The sequence below is a fragment of the Dromiciops gliroides genome, chromosome 5, assembly GCF_019393635.1.
Source record: "Dromiciops gliroides isolate mDroGli1 chromosome 5, mDroGli1.pri, whole genome shotgun sequence".
NCBI classification, from domain to species: domain Eukaryota; kingdom Metazoa; phylum Chordata; class Mammalia; order Microbiotheria; family Microbiotheriidae; genus Dromiciops; species Dromiciops gliroides.
Window position 1 is genome coordinate 199,578,862 of NC_057865.1, and position 19,060 is coordinate 199,597,921.

Consider the following 19,060-nt stretch of genomic DNA (forward strand, 5'->3'; position numbering starts at 1 on the left):
GTGAATTATAAATAAACAATATGTGTTCCATCCCCCATCTCCAGGATGAGCTGAGGAACCTTTAATAAGAACTAAATCAGGGTTACACTATGAGGGTGTCCATGTTTCATCTGACTTGGGGCAACAGCTCAGGTGTGACTTCCAGGGAAAGCAGGGGCCTTCCTATGACTCCCATTCATCCTCATCTTCTTCTCCAGGTGGTTGTTGTAGCATTGGTAGGGGTGGAATTGAGTCTGACATTCGGGCAAAGGCTCCCCCAGGTCCTTCCCCAGTGCTTGCTCCAGGTCCTTTCCCTGAGATGCCTGAAAGGAAAAAATTGCCAAAGTGAGAAAAGGCTGGGCTGCCTCAGCTCCAAATAATTAGAAGCAAGAGGCACAGTTTGGATGGATGAATCATGAATACGGTCCTGGAAGGAGGTATCAGGGCCCCACTACAACTACTTACCTTTGCGTCTCATGACTAGTTTGTTGAAGAGATCTGACATCAGGTCACCACCTTGGCTTGTGGCTCTCACTGTAACAAAAAAGTCATGGTTTGATTGTGGGGGGAAGGATAGGAAATGTCACAGGGTTATACTTTCATGATTATCACCCCTCTTTTTTTATCTTCCAAAGGATTATTAGAGCATCAGTCTGGCAGTGGAGAGCTAGCACCAACAAGCAATAAATATGGCATTGTAATAAGTGAAGAGTGGCAAAAAATACTTGGGGTTCACATAAGAAAAATTATTCTAATTTTTTTTTCTATTTTTTTTCTTCTGGTGAGGCAATTGGGGTTAAGTGACTTGCCCAGGGTCACACAGTTGGCAAGTGTTAAGTGTCTGAGGCTGGATTTGGACTGGGGTCCTCCTGACTCCAGGGCTGGTACTCTAACCACTGTGCCACCTAGCTGCCCCTAACATTTCAAAACAGAATGGGCTGCCTTAGGGGAGGGTATTCCTTAGTAATTGTCTTCAAGCTGTTTGACTATTAGGGGTGTAACGATTGGAATGACGCCACCTGCTGGAGACTTAACTGTAGAAGAGTTCTGCCCATGAAGCGAAGGTCTTTGAGGGCAAGACCAGGAGTCAGGAAGTGACGCGGGCTAGTGGGAGGAGGAAGGAAGAGACTGGCGCTCGCTCTGGGGCTCTTTCATCTGGACTCTGGTGGAGAGCGGAGCTAGAAATGTGCTCTCCCTTTAATAGATAGGAATCTAGGCCTTTCTCTCTCTTTACCAAATTCTTATTCTCCTTAATAAATGCTTAAAAGTCTAACTCTTGCTAAAGCTTATAATTTATTGGCGACCACTCATTAAATATTTTAGACAGACTAGCTAGAATTTTAACCCTTAACAGATGGCTGACCACGAAGAGGAAAGCTGAACCTCACTTCTGATCTTCCGGTTGGGTAAGAAATTTCCCCTACCCTTTTAACTGCTAAGTACTGGTGTACTGGCTGTGTTTTCCTTTAAATTTTTTCGAATGGACCTTTTAAACTCCCTAATTATCCTATTTTTGATTTTAGTCTGTTTAACCGGACAAATGGGAGATAAGATCATGTTAATGCTTTGTTTTTGTGGATTTTCTATTTTTCTTTTTATTTTTGTTAAAAGAGCCAGCAACTTACTCACACAAGGAAATATCTCTCCCTCTCCCAACCATGCTTTTTCAGAGAAACCTGAAGAGATTCCTGCAGCTTTTCCCAATTCTAACACTAATTGTTGCTCTAATTTTGCATGCCTGGAGGCAATGACCCACCCTCTAGAAGCTTTTAATCCCCTAGCACCTGGAGGCCAAGTGGGGGAAGAGGAATCCAGGCCTGAGTTCAAAATTAAGTCTGATTCTAATTGCTCTGGTCCCTCCCCTCCTCTCCAAACCCCACCCTCTACTCCTCCCATGGCCAAGCCCATTGCTTCCCTGGCCCGGGAAGTCCAAAGATCTAATGCGCATGCTCAACTTTCTCTAACTGCATTTGCAGCTTCAGGCTCAGCCCTTCCCCAGGCTGGCTGTGCTTCTGAGACAATCTTAGAAAACTCTTTAAATTCCAGATATGCTTGTTTTGTTCATAATTTTGCTAACCTGCTTTTGTCTTTAATTAGTAATCTTATAAAGCATTTGTATGGTGAAAAGACTGACAGACAATATAGAGGGGTTAAAGAAGAAAAACTTAAGCTGAATAAGAATGACAATCATCACCATAGTTCAAGACTCTGCTTCTTTTGCCATGGAAGGGTACATATTTTACAGAAATGTAGAAGTAAGCAGCAAGGTATTGATATGAGTATTGGGGATTTTAGATATCGGAATCAAAAGTGTTCTGAATTCACTCAGAGTAATAATGTCAGTTCAGAGGTTACATAGGATTTCTATGCTATTATATATACATTTTGAAATTAATGGTATGGGTTTATTTTCATAGAGATTTTCATGCTTTTGAGATTGTGTTTTATATTTAGTTTTTAAAACAAGGAGAATATTTGTAAAAGCTTTTTATAGTCATGTGATCAAGTTTATATTTTATAATACTCTTATTAATATTAAGTTCACATTCATTTAGACTTCCTTAGTTTGAATTTCATTGTCTTTTATTGTTCCATGTGTATTTTCTTCTATTCATTTGTCTATCTAATTTTGAAACATTGCAAGATGGTTTTGATTTTATTATACAATGTTAATTCTAGGAGTATTGTGCTCCCATATTCTGAGTTGTTTGTTTTTGTTATTTTTTCTCAACTGATTATTTGATCAAACTCTTTAAAGCATTTCCCTGGCAAATTGGTTGCCATGGCAAGTGTAAATTGATTCTAGAAGTATTATTTTTGATAAGCATATTCCCCCCCCCCAAAAAAAGAGGGGAACATTTGTAAAAGTTTTCTATTTTCAAAAAAAAAAAAAAGTTCTTTGAGATTCTGTTGTGCTTTAACTTGTATTTAAGTATGTTCTGATTTTTCACAAAAGTAATTGTATACTAAGTAAAAAAAAGGGTATTATTTGAAATTGTTGCATAATTATATATTATATTTTGAGTCAAGATGTATTCACATTTTTTGCAATCATTTATTATCCTCAATTTTAAATCCATATGAGACTTGGATTATGGGAACTTATCATTTAAGACATTAATTGCCTTTATTCTGAGTTATCAGATGCCAGTTGGCCAAGATGCCATCCAATCACAAGAGGAATACATGCAAGAGCAGACACTGAACTGTCACATGAGGGGAGACATGCATGAAGTCAAGGTATGGCCGAGGGAACAGCTTTTGACAAATGTTGAGGTTGGATTCTCTTGGTTTAATATTTTATTCTCTTTTTCCCCACAATATTGTACAGATGGCTGGAAGTATTCATCCCACCCATCTCACTTCTACACCTGGCTTCTATGCTCCCTCCTATATGCCTGATGCCATGGACATCTCAATCCCATGCATCTGATTAAGTCTGACTCAGTTTCTTCCAATATGTTCGGTGGCATGGACATATATTCCATCCACCTATTTTAAGCCTGGCATACTGTATGGGCAGTACATATTGCTCAAGTGTGGGCATGCTCATATCCCATCATTTCTCTGTTCTTTTATGGTAACCCCCATAATTATCTCAGGTGTCATGATAAATACAGTGTTGAATTTGGCCTTGACACCTGTTACCAATTATATTAGATTTTTTAATTTCTCATAATGGCATGAGGATAATTAGGCAGATGATGCAAAAAGTGATGAAACAAAGATAAAAAATTATTTTTAATAATTAATATTGCAGCAATTGTCTTCTCAATTACCCTCCATAAGGGGGGGACTATAGTAATATTATAATTTTAAAGAATGTTTCAATTTTTGTTTTATTATATGTTTCATGTGTAACAACTAAGATTCTGAATTCCCTTAGACATGTTTTTGAGAACTTTCATTGTTTGATTTGATTATTGACAAAGCTATTTTAAAGTTGTGTTAAGCTCAATTTTGTAGGAAATTTTCCTGACTGATTACCAGCATCTACACATCAACCCCTGAAAAGACTTCCATTCTACGACTACACCTAGAGGACATCTGAGAAAAGACTTTCAGAGACTTTAAATGAACAGTTTTGATTTGTTGTTTTTTTTTCTCTTTCTGTTATAATATACACCATCTGTAACATGTATTCTCTGCAGAGGCCCTCCCTTTGCAAGACTAATGTCAAAGCGTCGGTTCATGAGGACAAAAAAAAATCGCCCCTCTGGACAAAACTTTCCTCTCTTCCTTTTCTATATTGTTGTTCACATATTATTAGTTAGCAATAGTTATTATATTGTTTTTACTGTTCCGTCAAGGAAACATTTTGTTTCTTGAGGAACAACAGGGGGGACTGTAACGATTGGAATGACGCCACCTGCTGGAGACTTAACTGTAGAAGAGTTCTGCCCATGAAGCGAAGGTCTTTGAGGGCAAGACCAGGAGTCAGGAAGTGACGCGGGCTAGTGGGAGGAGGAAGGAAGAGACTGGCGCTCGCTCTGGGGCTCTTTCATCTGGACTCTGGTGGAGAGCGGAGCTAGAAATGTGCTCTCCCTTTAATAGATAGGAATCTAGGCCTTTCTCTCTCTTTACCAAATTCTTATTCTCCTTAATAAATGCTTAAAAGTCTAACTCTTGCTAAAGCTTATAATTTATTGGCGACCACTCATTAAATATTTTAGACAGACTAGCTAGAATTTTAACCCTTAACAGGGGCTATAGTGTAGAAAGGGATTACTGTGCAGACTCAACTTGATGGCCTCTGAGGCCCCTTCTAACTGAATCTGATAAACGAACATAGATTTTTACAGCATTTAAAATTTCTTATTTCTACAAACTTTTGAAATGAGTGAAGAGCAAACTGAGGCCAGATCACCCCAAGATTCATCCAGGAACATTGTCCTTGACTTGGGAGAGGGGCTACAATATACTGGGCTTTGTTTTTCATCTATTACTCTAACAATTTCCTACCACCTGTTTCTCTCCTTATCACCAGCCTCATAAAAGAAAGTTATCCGAAGTCTCAACCTTACTGTACCTGAGTCCTGATCTGACCCTCTTCACCATGCTCCCTGAGATATTTGTTCCATATTGAACAAACTTCCCTCTTTCTTTACACTCCTATCTTCAGTTCTGAGAGAGAGCTGGCTTCTCACTAATAACTTTCTTCTCAGCCTTCCTCTCAATCAAGCCCCTGAAAAAATGATGGAGTTGGAAGACTCCTTGCTCCCACTGCCACTTCCAGACTCAATTTTTAGCACCATCACTGAACAACCTCTCCTCTTCTCATATTCAAAGTATCAGCATTTTTTTATCCAGTCTGGATAATCGTGGTTGTTATATACTGGTCCCTAGAGCATCTCTTTCTTTCCTCAAGAAGTTCAGTACCTACCTGTCATCTTCTCTTCCTAAACTCTTCCCCTTCTGAGGAGACTTCACCATCCACGCTAATGTACCCTCAAACTCCTTTACTCCACCTCAGAGATACAGGATCTCACCATGCCAAGAAGTGTTCTGTTTCCAACATTTCTGCCCTACCCTCCTTTCATTCTCTCTCTCCTTATGCCTCAATCCTTCTAAACTAGGAGGAAGCAAGTTTGGAGGATGAGAGTCCGGTAAGAGGTGTTTTTGATACAGTGAGTCCCGGCCAACAGCAATGCTACATAAAGCATGGATGGGCAAAGGCATCTTTCAACAGCTCTAGGGTAAGGGATGTCCCAGCATTCTTTACTGGGCCCTGTCACGCTAAGCAGAAAGAAGCAATGGCCTTCAGGGTTCTGGAACCTTTTGTCGCAGGAGTGAGGGCAGTCCTTACCTTGTTCCTGTTCCTTCTGCTTCTTTTTCTCCAGTTTTCGCTCTTTCACACTCCGTAACTTGGCCTTGCCAATACCTCCAGCTTGGCGGATTGACTCTAGCAGGGTTGCCCTTCCACTGGAAGGATCGACTACTTCCTTAGGGGGTACGTGAACTGTGACTGAAGGAGAGGGAGAGAAGGCAAACGCCAGAATGGGTCAGCCAAACTGAGCAAGGACTTTAGCTTCCAAATACTTGCTTACAGCTTAACCTGTAAGGGAGGGAAGGGACTGTTCCCCCTTTTTTTTTTAAGTGAGGCAACTGGGGTTAAGCAACTTGCCCAGGGTCACACAGCTAGTAAGTGTTAAGTGTCTGAGGCCGGATTTGAACTCAGGTACTCCTGACTCCAAGGCTGGTGCTCTATCCACTGTGCCACCTAGCTGCCCCCAAGGACTGCTCCCTTTTTGCTACCTAGTAAATGAAGTTGAAAGCCCTGCTTACAAATATGGATTTCTAGTTCATCAAAAAAGCATTTACTTAAAACTACTTATTCAATAACAGTGTGCTCAGATACATAAATGAGATTAAGATCTATATTCCCTTCTCCCCCCAATTATAGTATGTAGCTCCTTGTCCCTTTGTTTAGAAGAGCTAATATTTTTTAAAAGAACCAGCAGTGAATGTGTGCAGTTTGAGGCTACTGGATTAGATCCAGAGACTACCCTTCAGATAAAATGTCCAAGGTTCCCATGAGTTTGACCTTGGCAGACCTCTAACTCCCCGTTTCCATCCCAATTGCCAGTGTAAGAGACGCTTACTGTACCTGAAGGAGCCATGCTGCTGTTGTCCTCACTGGCTGGCTGGGCTGAGGTGAGCTGGGGCAGAGGTGGGGGTGGAGGTGCACTGACCAATCCTGCAGGGGCTGGTGGAGGAGGAGGAGGGGGTGGTGGAGGTGGTGGTGGTGCTACTGGTGTGTCAGCATCTGTTTCTGCAAATAAAGTATCATGTTATACCTCAGCTGGGGCCAGAGAAATAATGTATGAATAACAATCTCTCCTCCTACTCAGAATACCTGGCTTAAATGGCTCAGCAAGCTCAGTATTGAAGGTGGGTAGCTCAGGAATGGTGCCAGGGGCAGAAGGTGCTATGCCAGGACCTAGATCAGCACTGTACATGAGGTCATCAGCAATGCCAGGAAGGTCTGGCAGATAGGATGGCACATCAATCTCAGGCACCTGGCCCAGATCTGGTACATAGAAGTAATTCTCTGCTACCTAAAAGAGCAAGCAAGAGGTGGAGAAATTGGTTGGGGGTCGGAGGATGGGGTGGGATATACCTAGGCCAGATTATACCTGGCTGGGATCAAAAAACATAACGGGCTAGGTGGGTCCCCCTTCCTCCCACTAAAAGAAAGCTTAACAATAGCTTAAATTAATTCATAGTACTTAATAGTTTACAAAGCACTTGCTTCAGAGACATGCTCAGATAGTTCCTAGGCTCTGAAGCCTCACTCCCAGTACTTTACCCACCTCTGACACACATTACCTGCTGCTCCAGCTGCTCCCTCTTGCTGATGGATAAGGGGGCATCAAACAACTTTTCAGTTTCTGTCCCTAGTGTCACATGAGTCTTTGTCACAGCCCCGGCCAGAGGGTCCAGAAAGACATACTTCTTGTACCTGAGGGATGGAGAGTAGGCATAGTTAGCAATCACCTGAGTGGAGGGTAGGGTTATCTTCTTTGCTTCCTCTAGGGTCAGGTTTACAGCTAGGAAAGGGGGGTTATATGGAGAAGTGAAGCTCTGTTGGCTCCACAAGCTTTCTTATCACTCCCACATCCCTCCAGATATCAATCCTGCCCCCCTTTGCTCTCAAGCCAGTCATACAGGTTCTCAGTGGTGTTGAAGAGCAGCAAGGAGCTGAGGGAGTTGATGTTGCTGGGAAGGCCCCCAAGTCCCTCCTCGGCCTCATCTTCAGGCTGGGGTCTAGTGCTCACACACACAGGGAAGTACTTCAGTTTTTCCTGAGGATGAAGGGGGGGGGCGGGGTGAGAGAAGTGAGCAAACCACAAGTCAACCTGCTTTTTTACTACCAGGACAGTGGACAGTGACATACAGCACCAGGGTTAGGCATGAACTCATTTTGTAACAGCATGTTTATATGGCATTTTAAATTTTACAAAACCTTTCTGGCAGTTATCCTACATAAATCAATATTTTTTTCTGTTTCATAGATGAGAAAATGAAGGCCCAGTGAACTTAAGTGGACCACCTTTAGAGTTGTTTAGTTACCCAGCACTTTTCCCACCAAGCTTGACCAGCCCATCATCTCCCTACTCTCATCCCTCCTGGGAGTTCAGACCTGCAGGGCCCTTTCATCTAGGGGTCGGTGCTTGCTCTGGATCTTGTGTCGGATGCGCCTCTGAGCCCCAGGATCCTGGGCTCCTGAGAAGATGGAGTTGTACTCTTGCAGTCTATCTGGGGCTGGATACTTGGCACTAGAGAACACCTGCAGGGAGGCAGAGGAGGCTTTTAGAGAGGGAAAGATCTCTCCCTTTGGTGGAACACCCCATTGTGATGAGGAATAGCTTGGGAGGAAAAGCTATGGTGGTTATGAAGTACTAACCCCCAGGTAAGAGCAGCAACATGAAATAGGCTGGGAGGCCCAGGGCTCACCCCAAATAAGTCAGGATTTGTAGACTGATGCTTGGAGCAAGGGGAGGAGAGAGATTGTGATGCCCATTACCTTGATTGCCTTCTTGCTGCCCTTGATCTTCTCGATCTTGGCCTGAGCCAAAGAGACCCTCTCTCCAATGACCTGCAGCTGGCTCCGGCTCATTTCTACACGTTGGGAAATCCTGCCACAAAGAGCAACACCTATGAATGAGGTGCCACTCCAAAAATTCTTTGTCCCAAACCCTTTTTTGCCCCAGTGTCCACCGGATAAGTCTGTGAGACAAGGTGCTGGGGATAAAGGATTGTATTCTTTCTTTCTTTTTTTTTTAGCGAGGCAATTGGGGGTTAAGTGACTTGCCCAGGGTCACACAGCTAGTAAGTGTTAAGTGTTTGAGGCTGGATTTGAACTCAGGTACTCCTGACTCCAGGGCCGGTGCTCTATCCACTGTGCCACCTAGCTGCCCCAAGGACTGTATTCTTAGAAGAGTAGTGTATCTCCTTGGGCTGTCCTGGTGCTGCAGATGACTTCTGAAGGGTCTGTCTAGACTTAAGGGCTCCCATCTGCTAGGGGTTGTACAAAACGACTTAAACAAACTTACAGACCTAACTAACTCTTGCCCTACCAAAGATATACTATAAGTGGGCAGAAACACCAGAACCTTCCCTATACCTAAAAGAGGTCTCATTTGAACAGACTTAAGTACTAAAAATGCTAACAAATTCTGGTATCACAAGATTTTCACACTATTCAACAAAAGGCAGCCCTTTTTACACACAAACCTTAATAGGTTTCAGCACCTCCTTATACCAATTTAACAGAAGTTCAAACATACCTGTTAAGTCTACTAGGTACAAGGTCCTTCCTCTGGCTTATCAAGTATCCCTTGATATGTATGTGCATTATTGTCATGAATATTTAGTACAGAAAGTAAAGGAGGCATACGGATTAAGGTTAGTTACTGATACTTTTTTGGTTGTCATTGGGGGTGAGGGTTAAAAAGTCTAGGATTTTTTTCTGAGTATGATACATTCCCCATTTACTGTTATTTTGAGAATCCTGCCCAAGACCTCAAAATTCTGTCACCAAAGTATCAGTATTTAAAGGACTATCATGTAAACTTTCTGTCTGGCCACAAAATACAGTAACAGGAACAAACAGGGGAAGCTGCCTTTGACAAAGTCTGCTCTCTGTAATACCACAATGTGGCAGCAGAATAAGACTTTTTGGAGATTTGGTGACTATACAATTTGAAATACTATTTTTATGAAATGTTATTAAAATGCAGATTATTTTGCTTTTGTGTATTCTCCAGTAGGCCATAGACTTATTAAGGATAGGGGCTGTTTAATTTTTGTTCTTATATCACCAGTGCCTTGTACATAATAGGCTTTTACTTAACATTTGTAGAATTAAATTGAATACCTTTTAATTAACTAGTCAATGTGTTGTTTATGCAGCTGTAACTTTAATTTTCCTTATGCTCAAATTTTATGGATGAAGAAACTGAGGCTCAAACAGATTAAGTGACTCAGCTGTACTTACACAGATAATAAGGACTGGACTCAGCACTTGAGTCCAAATCTCCTGACTAGCTTTCTTTCCACCACATTCCCCTTTGTTAAAAAGAATTTCAATAATGAACAGGGTGCTCTCAGAAAAACCTGGACAGACTTATACGAACTGATACAAAGTGAAATGTACTTTGTACAAAGTAACAGCAATATTGTGATCAGCTGTAAATGACATAGCTATTCTGAGCAATACAATAATCCAAGACAACTCTGAAGGATTTATGATGCTATCCTTCCCCAGAGAAACAATTTATTGAAGCATAAAATTTTTTTACTTTATTTTTCTTGAGGTATTTTGTCTATTTTTTTTTCCACAACATGACTAATATGGAAATGTTTTGCATGACTACACATGCATAACCTGTATTGAACTGCATGCCTTCTCAATAGGGTTGGGGAGAGGAAGGGAGAGAATTTGGAACTCAAAGTTTTAAAAACAAATGTTAAAACTTTTTTTTTACATGTAATTGGGGAAAATAAAATGCTAAATAAATTAAAATACAATCTCAGGGAAAAAATCAATTCACTAAAAATAAAAACAATAAAAAGGATTTTATGAATTAGGTGGAAAGGTTGAGCTAAATTATTTCTAAGATACCTTCTAATATCCTATTCCAAGCTATACTGTGTTTAAAAAAATTCTCTCATTATTGTTGCTGGTCCTTGTTCTTGAAGAGGATCATGTCCTTGAGGTGATGTCATGACTTGTAGTGAATTGGATTTAAGTTAGGGAGGGCTGTGCAAGGTCACCAACCTCACTTTCTCCCTCCAGAGCCATCTGGTCTAGTGGCAAGATATACATCAGGACAACTGAAGATGGCCCCAGATGTTTAAGGCAACTGGGGTTAAGTGACTTGCCCATGGTCACACAGCTAGTAAGTGTCTGAGGTAGGATTTGAAGTTGGGTCCTCCCAACTTCAGGACCAGTGGTATCTACTCTGCCACCTAGCTGCCCCAATCTTTTCTCATTATAGTCAAATCTCATATGTCAAGGCAGGAGTCAGGGTCAAAACCCAGGTTTTGACTCCAAACAGAAAAAACCCTGGCCAGCCCCACTAGCTCCAAAGAAGGTTTTCCATCCCCCAAACCCATGCATTGTATCCTTCTGGGCCTGATCTCTATAGAAGCTGCCCTCTACATTAAAGATGTACCAGAATGAACTATGCCAAATCCTCAGCATGTAAGTCAGCAAAGCCAATTCCTGTTCTGGTGCTCCCCCAAAGGCCCTTGACTTTTAATCACTGGCTTCTCTTCTTTCCTCCCTTCCCATTCTGTTCTCTCCTATCCCCAGGCAAAAAAATAAAAATAAAAAAAATAAAATTGAACCTAAGCTCTCTTCACCTTCCCCTCCTCAGCTCTTGGGATAATTAAGAACAATCTGCTAATTATGCAAGCAGCTGATTGAGTGTTCTGTAACCTGGTGCACTCCCAGGTGCCAATCACTGGAGAGAGGCAGAAAAAGAGAGAGGGTAAAAGAAGGGGGGAAGGGGAGAGGAAGAAAATGTAAAGAAGGAAATCTGTGTAGTAATACTAACTCTACCTCCTTGAATATTCCCCACTTTCCCAAGAGAAAGCTGCTCCCCCTCAGGTAAAGCTATCAGGTAGAGGTAAGAAAAGGAGTAAGTATACAGGTCAGTTGTATCCAAGCTGTAAACCAAAAAAATTGTTCCCTAACCCCTAACATACATCTCCTATCAAACAAGTCCTACAAGGCAGATGGAGATCCAGGAACCATAGATCTGGGTGTAGTTTCTCTCAGGTGAAGCTGGCAGAGGTGGTAGCTGAGAAATAGGGAGCTAGAGGAGGAGAGGGAGATAATATGGGCAGAACAGACAAGAAAAGGTTGGAAGGAGCAGAAATCTGGTGGGAGGTACTTGTAATTCTTTCTGTCTCTCTGAAAATCTCTGCTGTCACATTTTCTAGGCTCTAATTCACCTGGTTGGAATGGGACCAGAGCAGACAGTTCCTACTTAAACCAGAGAAAGGGAAATCTGGTATCAAAGGTGGAAGAGAGATGTTAAGATGGAATGAGAGAATTCATTTGGCTCAAAAATTCTCTTCCTTCCACCTGTCTTTGTCCTCAAAACTAGAGTCCTAGGAGCCTGGGGCTAGAAATTGGGAACAGCTTGTATATTAAGATAATAAGGGCACGTGGGGAGGGCACTAGCAAATCAGGGGGAAAATCTCCACCTCAGAAAGGGTTTATGAACATCCAGATCCTTGTTATCTTCTCTGAAAATAGATGTGATGATATTTTACCCACTCCCTGGTAAATCATGGAATTAGAGATTTAAAGCTAAAAGGAACCTTAGAGATCATCAATTGCCAATCCCTTCATTTTATAGATGAGGAAAAAGAAAGGTTAAAGTGACTTGTAGAGCAGGGAATAAAGGTCTTCTGGATACTGGTCTATATTTGTCTGTCTTGACTTTATAACTAGATTGGAAGAGAAGGTATCTTATACTTTTCTTTTATATTCCTGGCCATACCTACCAAAGTGCTGGTCACATAGCAAGCACTCAATAAACATTTGTTGAATTGACTTGACTTTGCAGAACATCTCAGTTCTTGACAGAGATGGGTCTGGGTTTTGGCTTTGCTCTTTGAGAGAAGGAGTTGTTTCATTTTTGTCTTTATTCAGTGCCCAGCACAATGACTGGTACAAAGCAGGTACTTAATAAATGATTGCTGATTGACTGGACTGGGTACAGAGTCAAAAAAAAAAAGCAACCCAAACACCTGGATTAAAAACAACAACAGGGGGGAGCTAGGCAGTGTAGTGGATAAAGCACTGGCCTTGGATTCAGGAGGACCTAAGTTCAGATCCAGCCTTAGACACTTGATACTTACTAGCTGTGTGACTCTGGGCAAGTCACTTAATCCTCATTGCCCTGCAAAAACAAACAAAACAAAAACAACAACAAAACCCAAAGACCACCAAAAATCCATATCTCCTTTACAGCATGACAAACATCCAGTCACTCAGCCATACTTGACGGGTTTGGGTTTTTTTTCTAACATTCATTTGATGTCTATGTCCATTCCTGGAATTGACAACTCCACGATAATCTCTTCATAGGATCTAGAAGAGAGAAAGTGGAGGCACCAAAGCTGGATGGCTTTTTCAAGGAGTTTTGTTGAGAAGGGCAGGAAAGATGAAAAACAATGGCTAGCAAGGAGTGATAGGATCTCTTCAGGATTTTTAAGGATGGGGGAGACAGATGTGTTTATAGGTAACAGGGAAGGAACCAGAAGATATGAAGAGATTGAAAATTAAAGAGAATGTGGGGATGATAGTGAGGGAAATCTGCAGGACTACAGTTTAAATATGACAAGCTCCTGGCCAAGGGTAGAGTATACCCTTCAAAGGATGGTCAAATTTTTTTTTGCCTGATGACTTGAAAATCTAACTGAATTTTTATATATACCAACCTAGATAGCATAAAGAATAGTTGCAATAAATGAAGAACAGCAGTTTCAGAAAGTTCCAGGAAACAAAAATCCAAGAAAGGAGAGTTCTTAATGCAAAGTGGCAAATTTGACCTTAACATTGAGACCTGATGGGATAAAAATAGAATGGTTCTGGATGAGTGTGCCTTTCAAGGGATGAATGAGAGATGAAATAGCAATGCATGTAAGAACATATTCTCGGATAGAGCACTGGCCCTGGAGTCAGGAGTACCTGAGTTCAAATCTGGCCTCAGACACGTAACACTTACTAGCTGTGTGACCCTGGGCAAGTCACTTAACCCCAATTGCCTCACTAAAAAAAAAAGAAAAAGAAAAAAAAAAGAATATATTCTCAGGGGCAGCTAGGTGGAGCAGTGGATAAAGCACCAGACCTGGATTCAGGAGGACTTGAGTTCAAATCCAGCCTTAGACACTTGGAACTTAATAGCTCCATGACCCTCGGCAAGTCACTTAACCCTCATTGCCCTGGGGGGGGGAAAAAAGAACATATTCTCATGTGAAGAAATCCAGGAGTTGGGGGAAGGAAGCATGGCAGAAATTACTGGGTGAAAAACAGTGGGGGGAGAATCTGAAGCAGTCTTTTGATAAGAGTGTAACAGAGACCATCTGTACAGCAAGTGGAAATGAATGATGCAATAGAGAAATGAATCACAAACCTAGCACAGTGAAATAATATGTGTGTCAGCTAGCTGGTGCAGTGGATAGAGCAAATAGCTGAATAAGAGAGACCTGGGTTCAAATTCAGCCTCAGACACTTACTAGTTGTGTGACCCTGGGCAAATCACTTAATCCCTATTTTCCTCAGGTCCTTATCTGTAAAATGGGGACACACTGGAGAAAGAAATGGTAAACCACTCCAGTAGTTTTGCCAAGCACTGGACACAACTGAACAACCAAACAACAACAACAGAGGGAACTTCAGTCATCCAGACATCCACTCTCTCTGCCAAAAGCAGAGTAATTAATAAGTTCCTGATTTGTCTTGATCAAAGTAAGAATGACAATTTCATCCTTCCAGTGGTAAAGAGACCAATCAGGGTAAATTCTAATCTAAATCTGGTCTTACTAACACTACTATGCCATTAGCTACCACAATTCCTGGCACATAGGAGGTGCCTGTTGATTAACTGAAGGGCAGAGAGTAGAAAATAAATATAAAAAAGTGGCATGGTACTGTAAGAACAGCATCATCAGGATGACAACTCAGAATGAGCTAAAGCTGTCAAGGAAGGGAAAGGAAAACAGGAAAATTTTTAAAAAAGTTATGTTAGGGGAAAGAAGAGGATCAAAGAAGGGATAGGGCTGTTGTTTAGGGTGACTAGGATGACAATCAGTGACAAGAAACAACGCAGAACTGCTCCATTTATTTCTGATTTTTTTCTGTCAAGGAGTGGCCTTTGGAGGGGAAAAGGGACAACAAAAAAGGGTATGAGGGAGATGATATCCAAGATTATTAAGGAGATGGTAGGAGATTACCTAGCTGAATGAATTCAAGTCTGGCCAGGCTGTACTAAATTCTTGGGTATTAAAAGAACTGGTGGATATGATTCATCAGTCTCTATCAGTTATATGAAAGATCATAGAGAAGAAGAAAGGTTCTGTAGGTTTGAAATACAGGTCTGACCATGTTACTTTCCTCCTCAATAAACTCCAGTGGTTCCAATCTACCTTTTCAGCCTTATTACACTTTCCTCTGCTTCACAAATGCTGTAGTGCACCCACACTTGCCTTCTTGCCATTCCTCACATTTAACACTATTTCCCATCTCTATGCCTTTGCTTTTCTGTTCTCTTCTGCAATGCACTCCTTCGTCTCTGCCTCTCATAATCTCCAGTTTTCTTCAAAGAGCGGTGTAAGCACCAACTTCTCCATAAGGCCTTTCCTGAACTCCATAGCCTCAAAATTACCTTGTATTTCTTTATTTTGTATATATTTATGGTACAGTAGAAAGAGCACTGGATCTAGAGTTAGAGGACTAAGGTTCAAATCTTCTTTCTTGTGCTTATTACCTGGGTGACCTTGGACAAGTAACAGGCTACTGGGGCCTCAGCTTCCTCACTTGTAAATTGAGAGGGTTTGGAGTAGATAGACTCTAAGGTCCCTTCTACTTTTACATTTGTGATCACAGTCTCTCCCCTGACAATGTTCGTGGTTGACTTTAGTTTTTGCATCCCTAGTGCCTCGAAGAGAGAAGGTGCTTAATAAATGCTTGTTGTTGACTGACTAGAGAAGGACAAATATCCTAATTTTCAAGAAAGGCAATAGAGTCTGAAAACTGCAGGAGTGTGGACTTGACTCCAATTTCTGGAAAAATTCTAGAATTGATTATCAAAGAGACAGTGAACAGACCACCTTATTTCTCTTCCTACGCTAATGGTTCAGGGAATATTGTAGATATAATTTGCCCAGATTTTAGCAAAGCATTTGATAAAATATCTCATGTAATTCTTGTGGAAAAGATGAGAGATATGGGCTGAATGATATTACAATTACAGAGACTCAGAACTGGTTGAATGGCAATGGTTCAATGTCAGCTTGGTACCTTATCTCCAGTGATGTGCCCCAGGGATCTATGCTTGTCCCTGTACTGTTGGACATTTTTATCAATGACAAAGAAAGGCACAGATGGCACGCTTATCAAATTTTCATATGACACAAGCCTGGAAGAGATAGCTAATGTGCTGAACGGCAGAGTTCGGATTTAAAAGGATCTTGACAAGTTGGAATATTGAACTTAATCTAATAATATGAAATTTAACAAGGATAAACAGAAAGCCTTACTCTGGGGTTTAAAAAAAGCAACAACTTCCTAAGTATGAGATGATGGAAACATGGTCAGATGGTAGTTTTTCTGAAAAAGATTTGCGAGTTTTGGTAGACCTCAAGCTCATCATTCAATCAGTTGTCAAATCTTGTCTGTTTTTACTTCAGAACACCTTGTATCCATCCTCTTCTCTTCCAGCGCACAGGTACCATCCTAGTTTAGATCCTCATCCCTTTTACCTAGACAAATACAATAGCTTCCCATTGGTCTTCCTGACTTCCATCCAATCCATCCTCCATACAACTGCCAAAGTGAGATTCCTTAGGCACTAGTATGACCCTCTCTTGCCTCCAGGACCAAATCTAAACTCCTCTCTGGCACTGATAGCGTTTACACTGACTCCAGCCTCCCTTCTCAGGCTTACTGTACACTGCTTTTATTCATGTACACTATGGTCCTGCTGAACTGGCCTACTGATTGCCCTCCACATGTACTATTCCATCTCCTGTCTCAGTGACTTTACAGGAGGCCTGGAATACATCCTCACCTTACCTTTATCTTATAGAATCCCTCCCTTTCTTCAGGGCCACCCTCTACCAGAGGCCTATTCTAATCCCCCCAGGTTCTGGTGTCCTCCCCTCCTTCTTGGGGAAATCAATTTACTTTGTATATAGTTGGTGTCTTTGCCCGTGTTCATTTCACCCTGAGCCATGCCTACCTGCTGAAGATGTCACCAGAGACCTTCTGGAGGTACTGTAAGGCATCTGCTACCTGCTGGATAGCCTCTTCTCTCCGAAGATCCGGCTGGATCAAGGGCACAGAGTAGGCCTGGCCCTCCAGGTAATGTGACTGTGTCATGGTCGTCATGGTGCCTATGGGAGAGGGGCAAAGTCAGATCGGCTCCATCTCCTCGATCCTGGCACTATTCGCACAAGTACACAAGTGGGAGTGAGGCAAGCTCAGCAGATCTAGTGCCTTCTTTGCTGTCAGTACCCCAACAACTAGGGAGTCCAGGGGTACAGTAGGCAAGAGGATAGGTCAGACCTTGTAGATGCTGCTAAGAGGGAGAGAGACTGAGGGGTAGATAGAGGGGTGACCGCTGAAGGGGACCCTGGGGGAAGAAGAGACTACGGTCTGAGGTGGGTGGGCCCCAGAGAATGAATGGGAGGGAGAAGATAGTGGTGATGGGATGTGTTCCAAAGAAAGCTGAGGGATCCCCACCTGTGCTAAACGCTGCTCAGGGCAGCTCCACGGGCACAGAACATCGAGTTTGGTCTCGGGCTGGGAGACTCAAAGCCTGGTCCTTGGGCAGACTAACCAGGGGCAGACTGGAGGATCAGGCCCAAGACCGCAGAGTGGGCTGAGTGTAAGCCTGGAGGAGAGATGGGGGAGGGGGAGGGAAGAGGCGGAAGGGGAGCAGCACTTCAGCAAATTGCAGACAAGGGCAGAGTCTATTTATACTTGGTTTAATTAACTCGGCTCCCCGGTGCCACTAAAGCACAATCACACCGCAGACGGCACTGATTTGATTGGCAAGAGAGGTGCCAAGCGGAATATTAAGGCGAGAGCCCCTATAAATAGGACTAATCACGATCCCGGCACTAAGCTCAGCCCTGGCCTCCCAGCCCCTGGGGGAGGGGGGGACATCTCAATGAATGGTGGCCTTAATGAGGCCGCACTGCTCAGAGGATTCGTCCTGCCTCCAAGTGCTGGGTGCCCATGGGCGACCGCTCTCCCTCTCTGAGCGTCCGCGGCTGCCCATTTTCCCCACATGAATGAGGCCAGGTGTCGGGGATCTCTCCTCCTTTCACCACAGCCCCACTGGGAAATGGGAAGAGGCTACCCGGGTTCGTAGCCCCCTCGCTCCTCCACCGAGCGGGGCCTGCGGACCCGGAATCCCCGGCTTCCCTTCCGCCCTGCCCGCCGCCGCTCTCGGAGAAGGGCCAGCGCTTCCCCCCGGCTCCCCAAGCTTCCTTCTGCCTCCTGCCCCGCCCCCCACTCTCCTCCCCCACTGGGGGTCCAAGCTTGAGCCCAAGCTGGGGGCAGGGTGGGAGGGGGAGGATGCTCTGCCCGACAAGGCGGGGGAGGGGGTCCTCCACAACCCACTACGTCACTAGAGCCGGACCCATAGGGGCACTCCCACCCAGCGAGTTCTCAGGTAGGGTGGGGTTGGCCGTCCAAGGACACCGTAGTTGCAGGCCTAGCAGGACCACTGTGAACGTGCCCCGACGGGGTGGGGGAGGAGTCTGCGGAGCCACGTGAAAACCGGGACGGCGCACGGCGCGGGCTTCCGGGAGCGAGGGCGGTGGGGGATCCCTGATGGGGCGGGTCCTTTCTTCCCCAGGACTCCGTCGGCCAGGCCCAGCTCAGGGAGGACGGAGTCACTGCGTCCTCTGCTTCTCGCGTGCCCCTCTTCCCGCCCCCGGCCTTCTGACCCACTCACCCCCTAAGTTGGCCTAGGCGCCGCGGCCTCTCCTCTGGACCCGATTCCCCGGGCCTGGCCCTGCCGCCGGCCGAGAGTCTGACGTCCGCCGTTTCCGCTTCCCTCCCCCTCCCCCAGCTGCCGGGTCCTAACGCCCTCCACTCGCTCCCCCGTGAGCCGGACTCCCGAGCAGCCCCTGGGCCCCTCTCTCTGCGGATGCCTCCCGTGGCCTCACAAATATCATCCGCCCTTTGCTCGCTCCCTGACGTCTATCCTTTCCCTCCTTTCCCTGATCCCTGACCTGAATCGGGCCCGCAGGCGGTGACTTCCCCGACTCCCACTACTCCCCCCCCACGCCCACCAACCCCCCCCCCCCGGGCATCTCTTCCTAGGGA

General features: G+C 43.8%; 1 protein-coding gene across 5 annotated transcripts; it reads right to left on the bottom strand.

The window, feature by feature from the left end:
• Window positions 1-21: 21 nt before the first annotated feature.
• WASHC1 (WASH complex subunit 1) lies at window positions 22-18,800 on the bottom strand. Of its 5 annotated transcripts, none has more exons than XM_043967027.1 (12): window positions 18,687-18,782; window positions 17,465-17,615; window positions 16,962-17,115; window positions 8,507-8,618; window positions 8,123-8,269; window positions 7,648-7,784; window positions 7,309-7,441; window positions 6,836-7,037; window positions 6,587-6,751; window positions 5,786-5,944; window positions 445-513; window positions 22-302 (listed from the first exon to the last, which is right to left on the bottom strand). In XM_043967027.1, exons 3-12 carry the CDS (start codon window positions 17,108-17,110, stop codon window positions 163-165), a joined length of 1,413 nt encoding a protein of 470 aa, XP_043822962.1. In that variant the 5' UTR covers window positions 17,111-17,115; window positions 17,465-17,615; window positions 18,687-18,782; the 3' UTR covers window positions 22-162. The 5 variants fall into 5 exon arrangements, with proteins under 5 accessions (XP_043822962.1, XP_043822960.1, XP_043822959.1 ...); XM_043967025.1 differs by lacking the exon at window positions 18,687-18,782 and adding an exon at window positions 18,387-18,491; XM_043967024.1 differs by lacking the exon at window positions 18,687-18,782 and adding an exon at window positions 18,087-18,232.
• Between the last annotated feature and the right edge of the window lie 260 nt (window positions 18,801-19,060).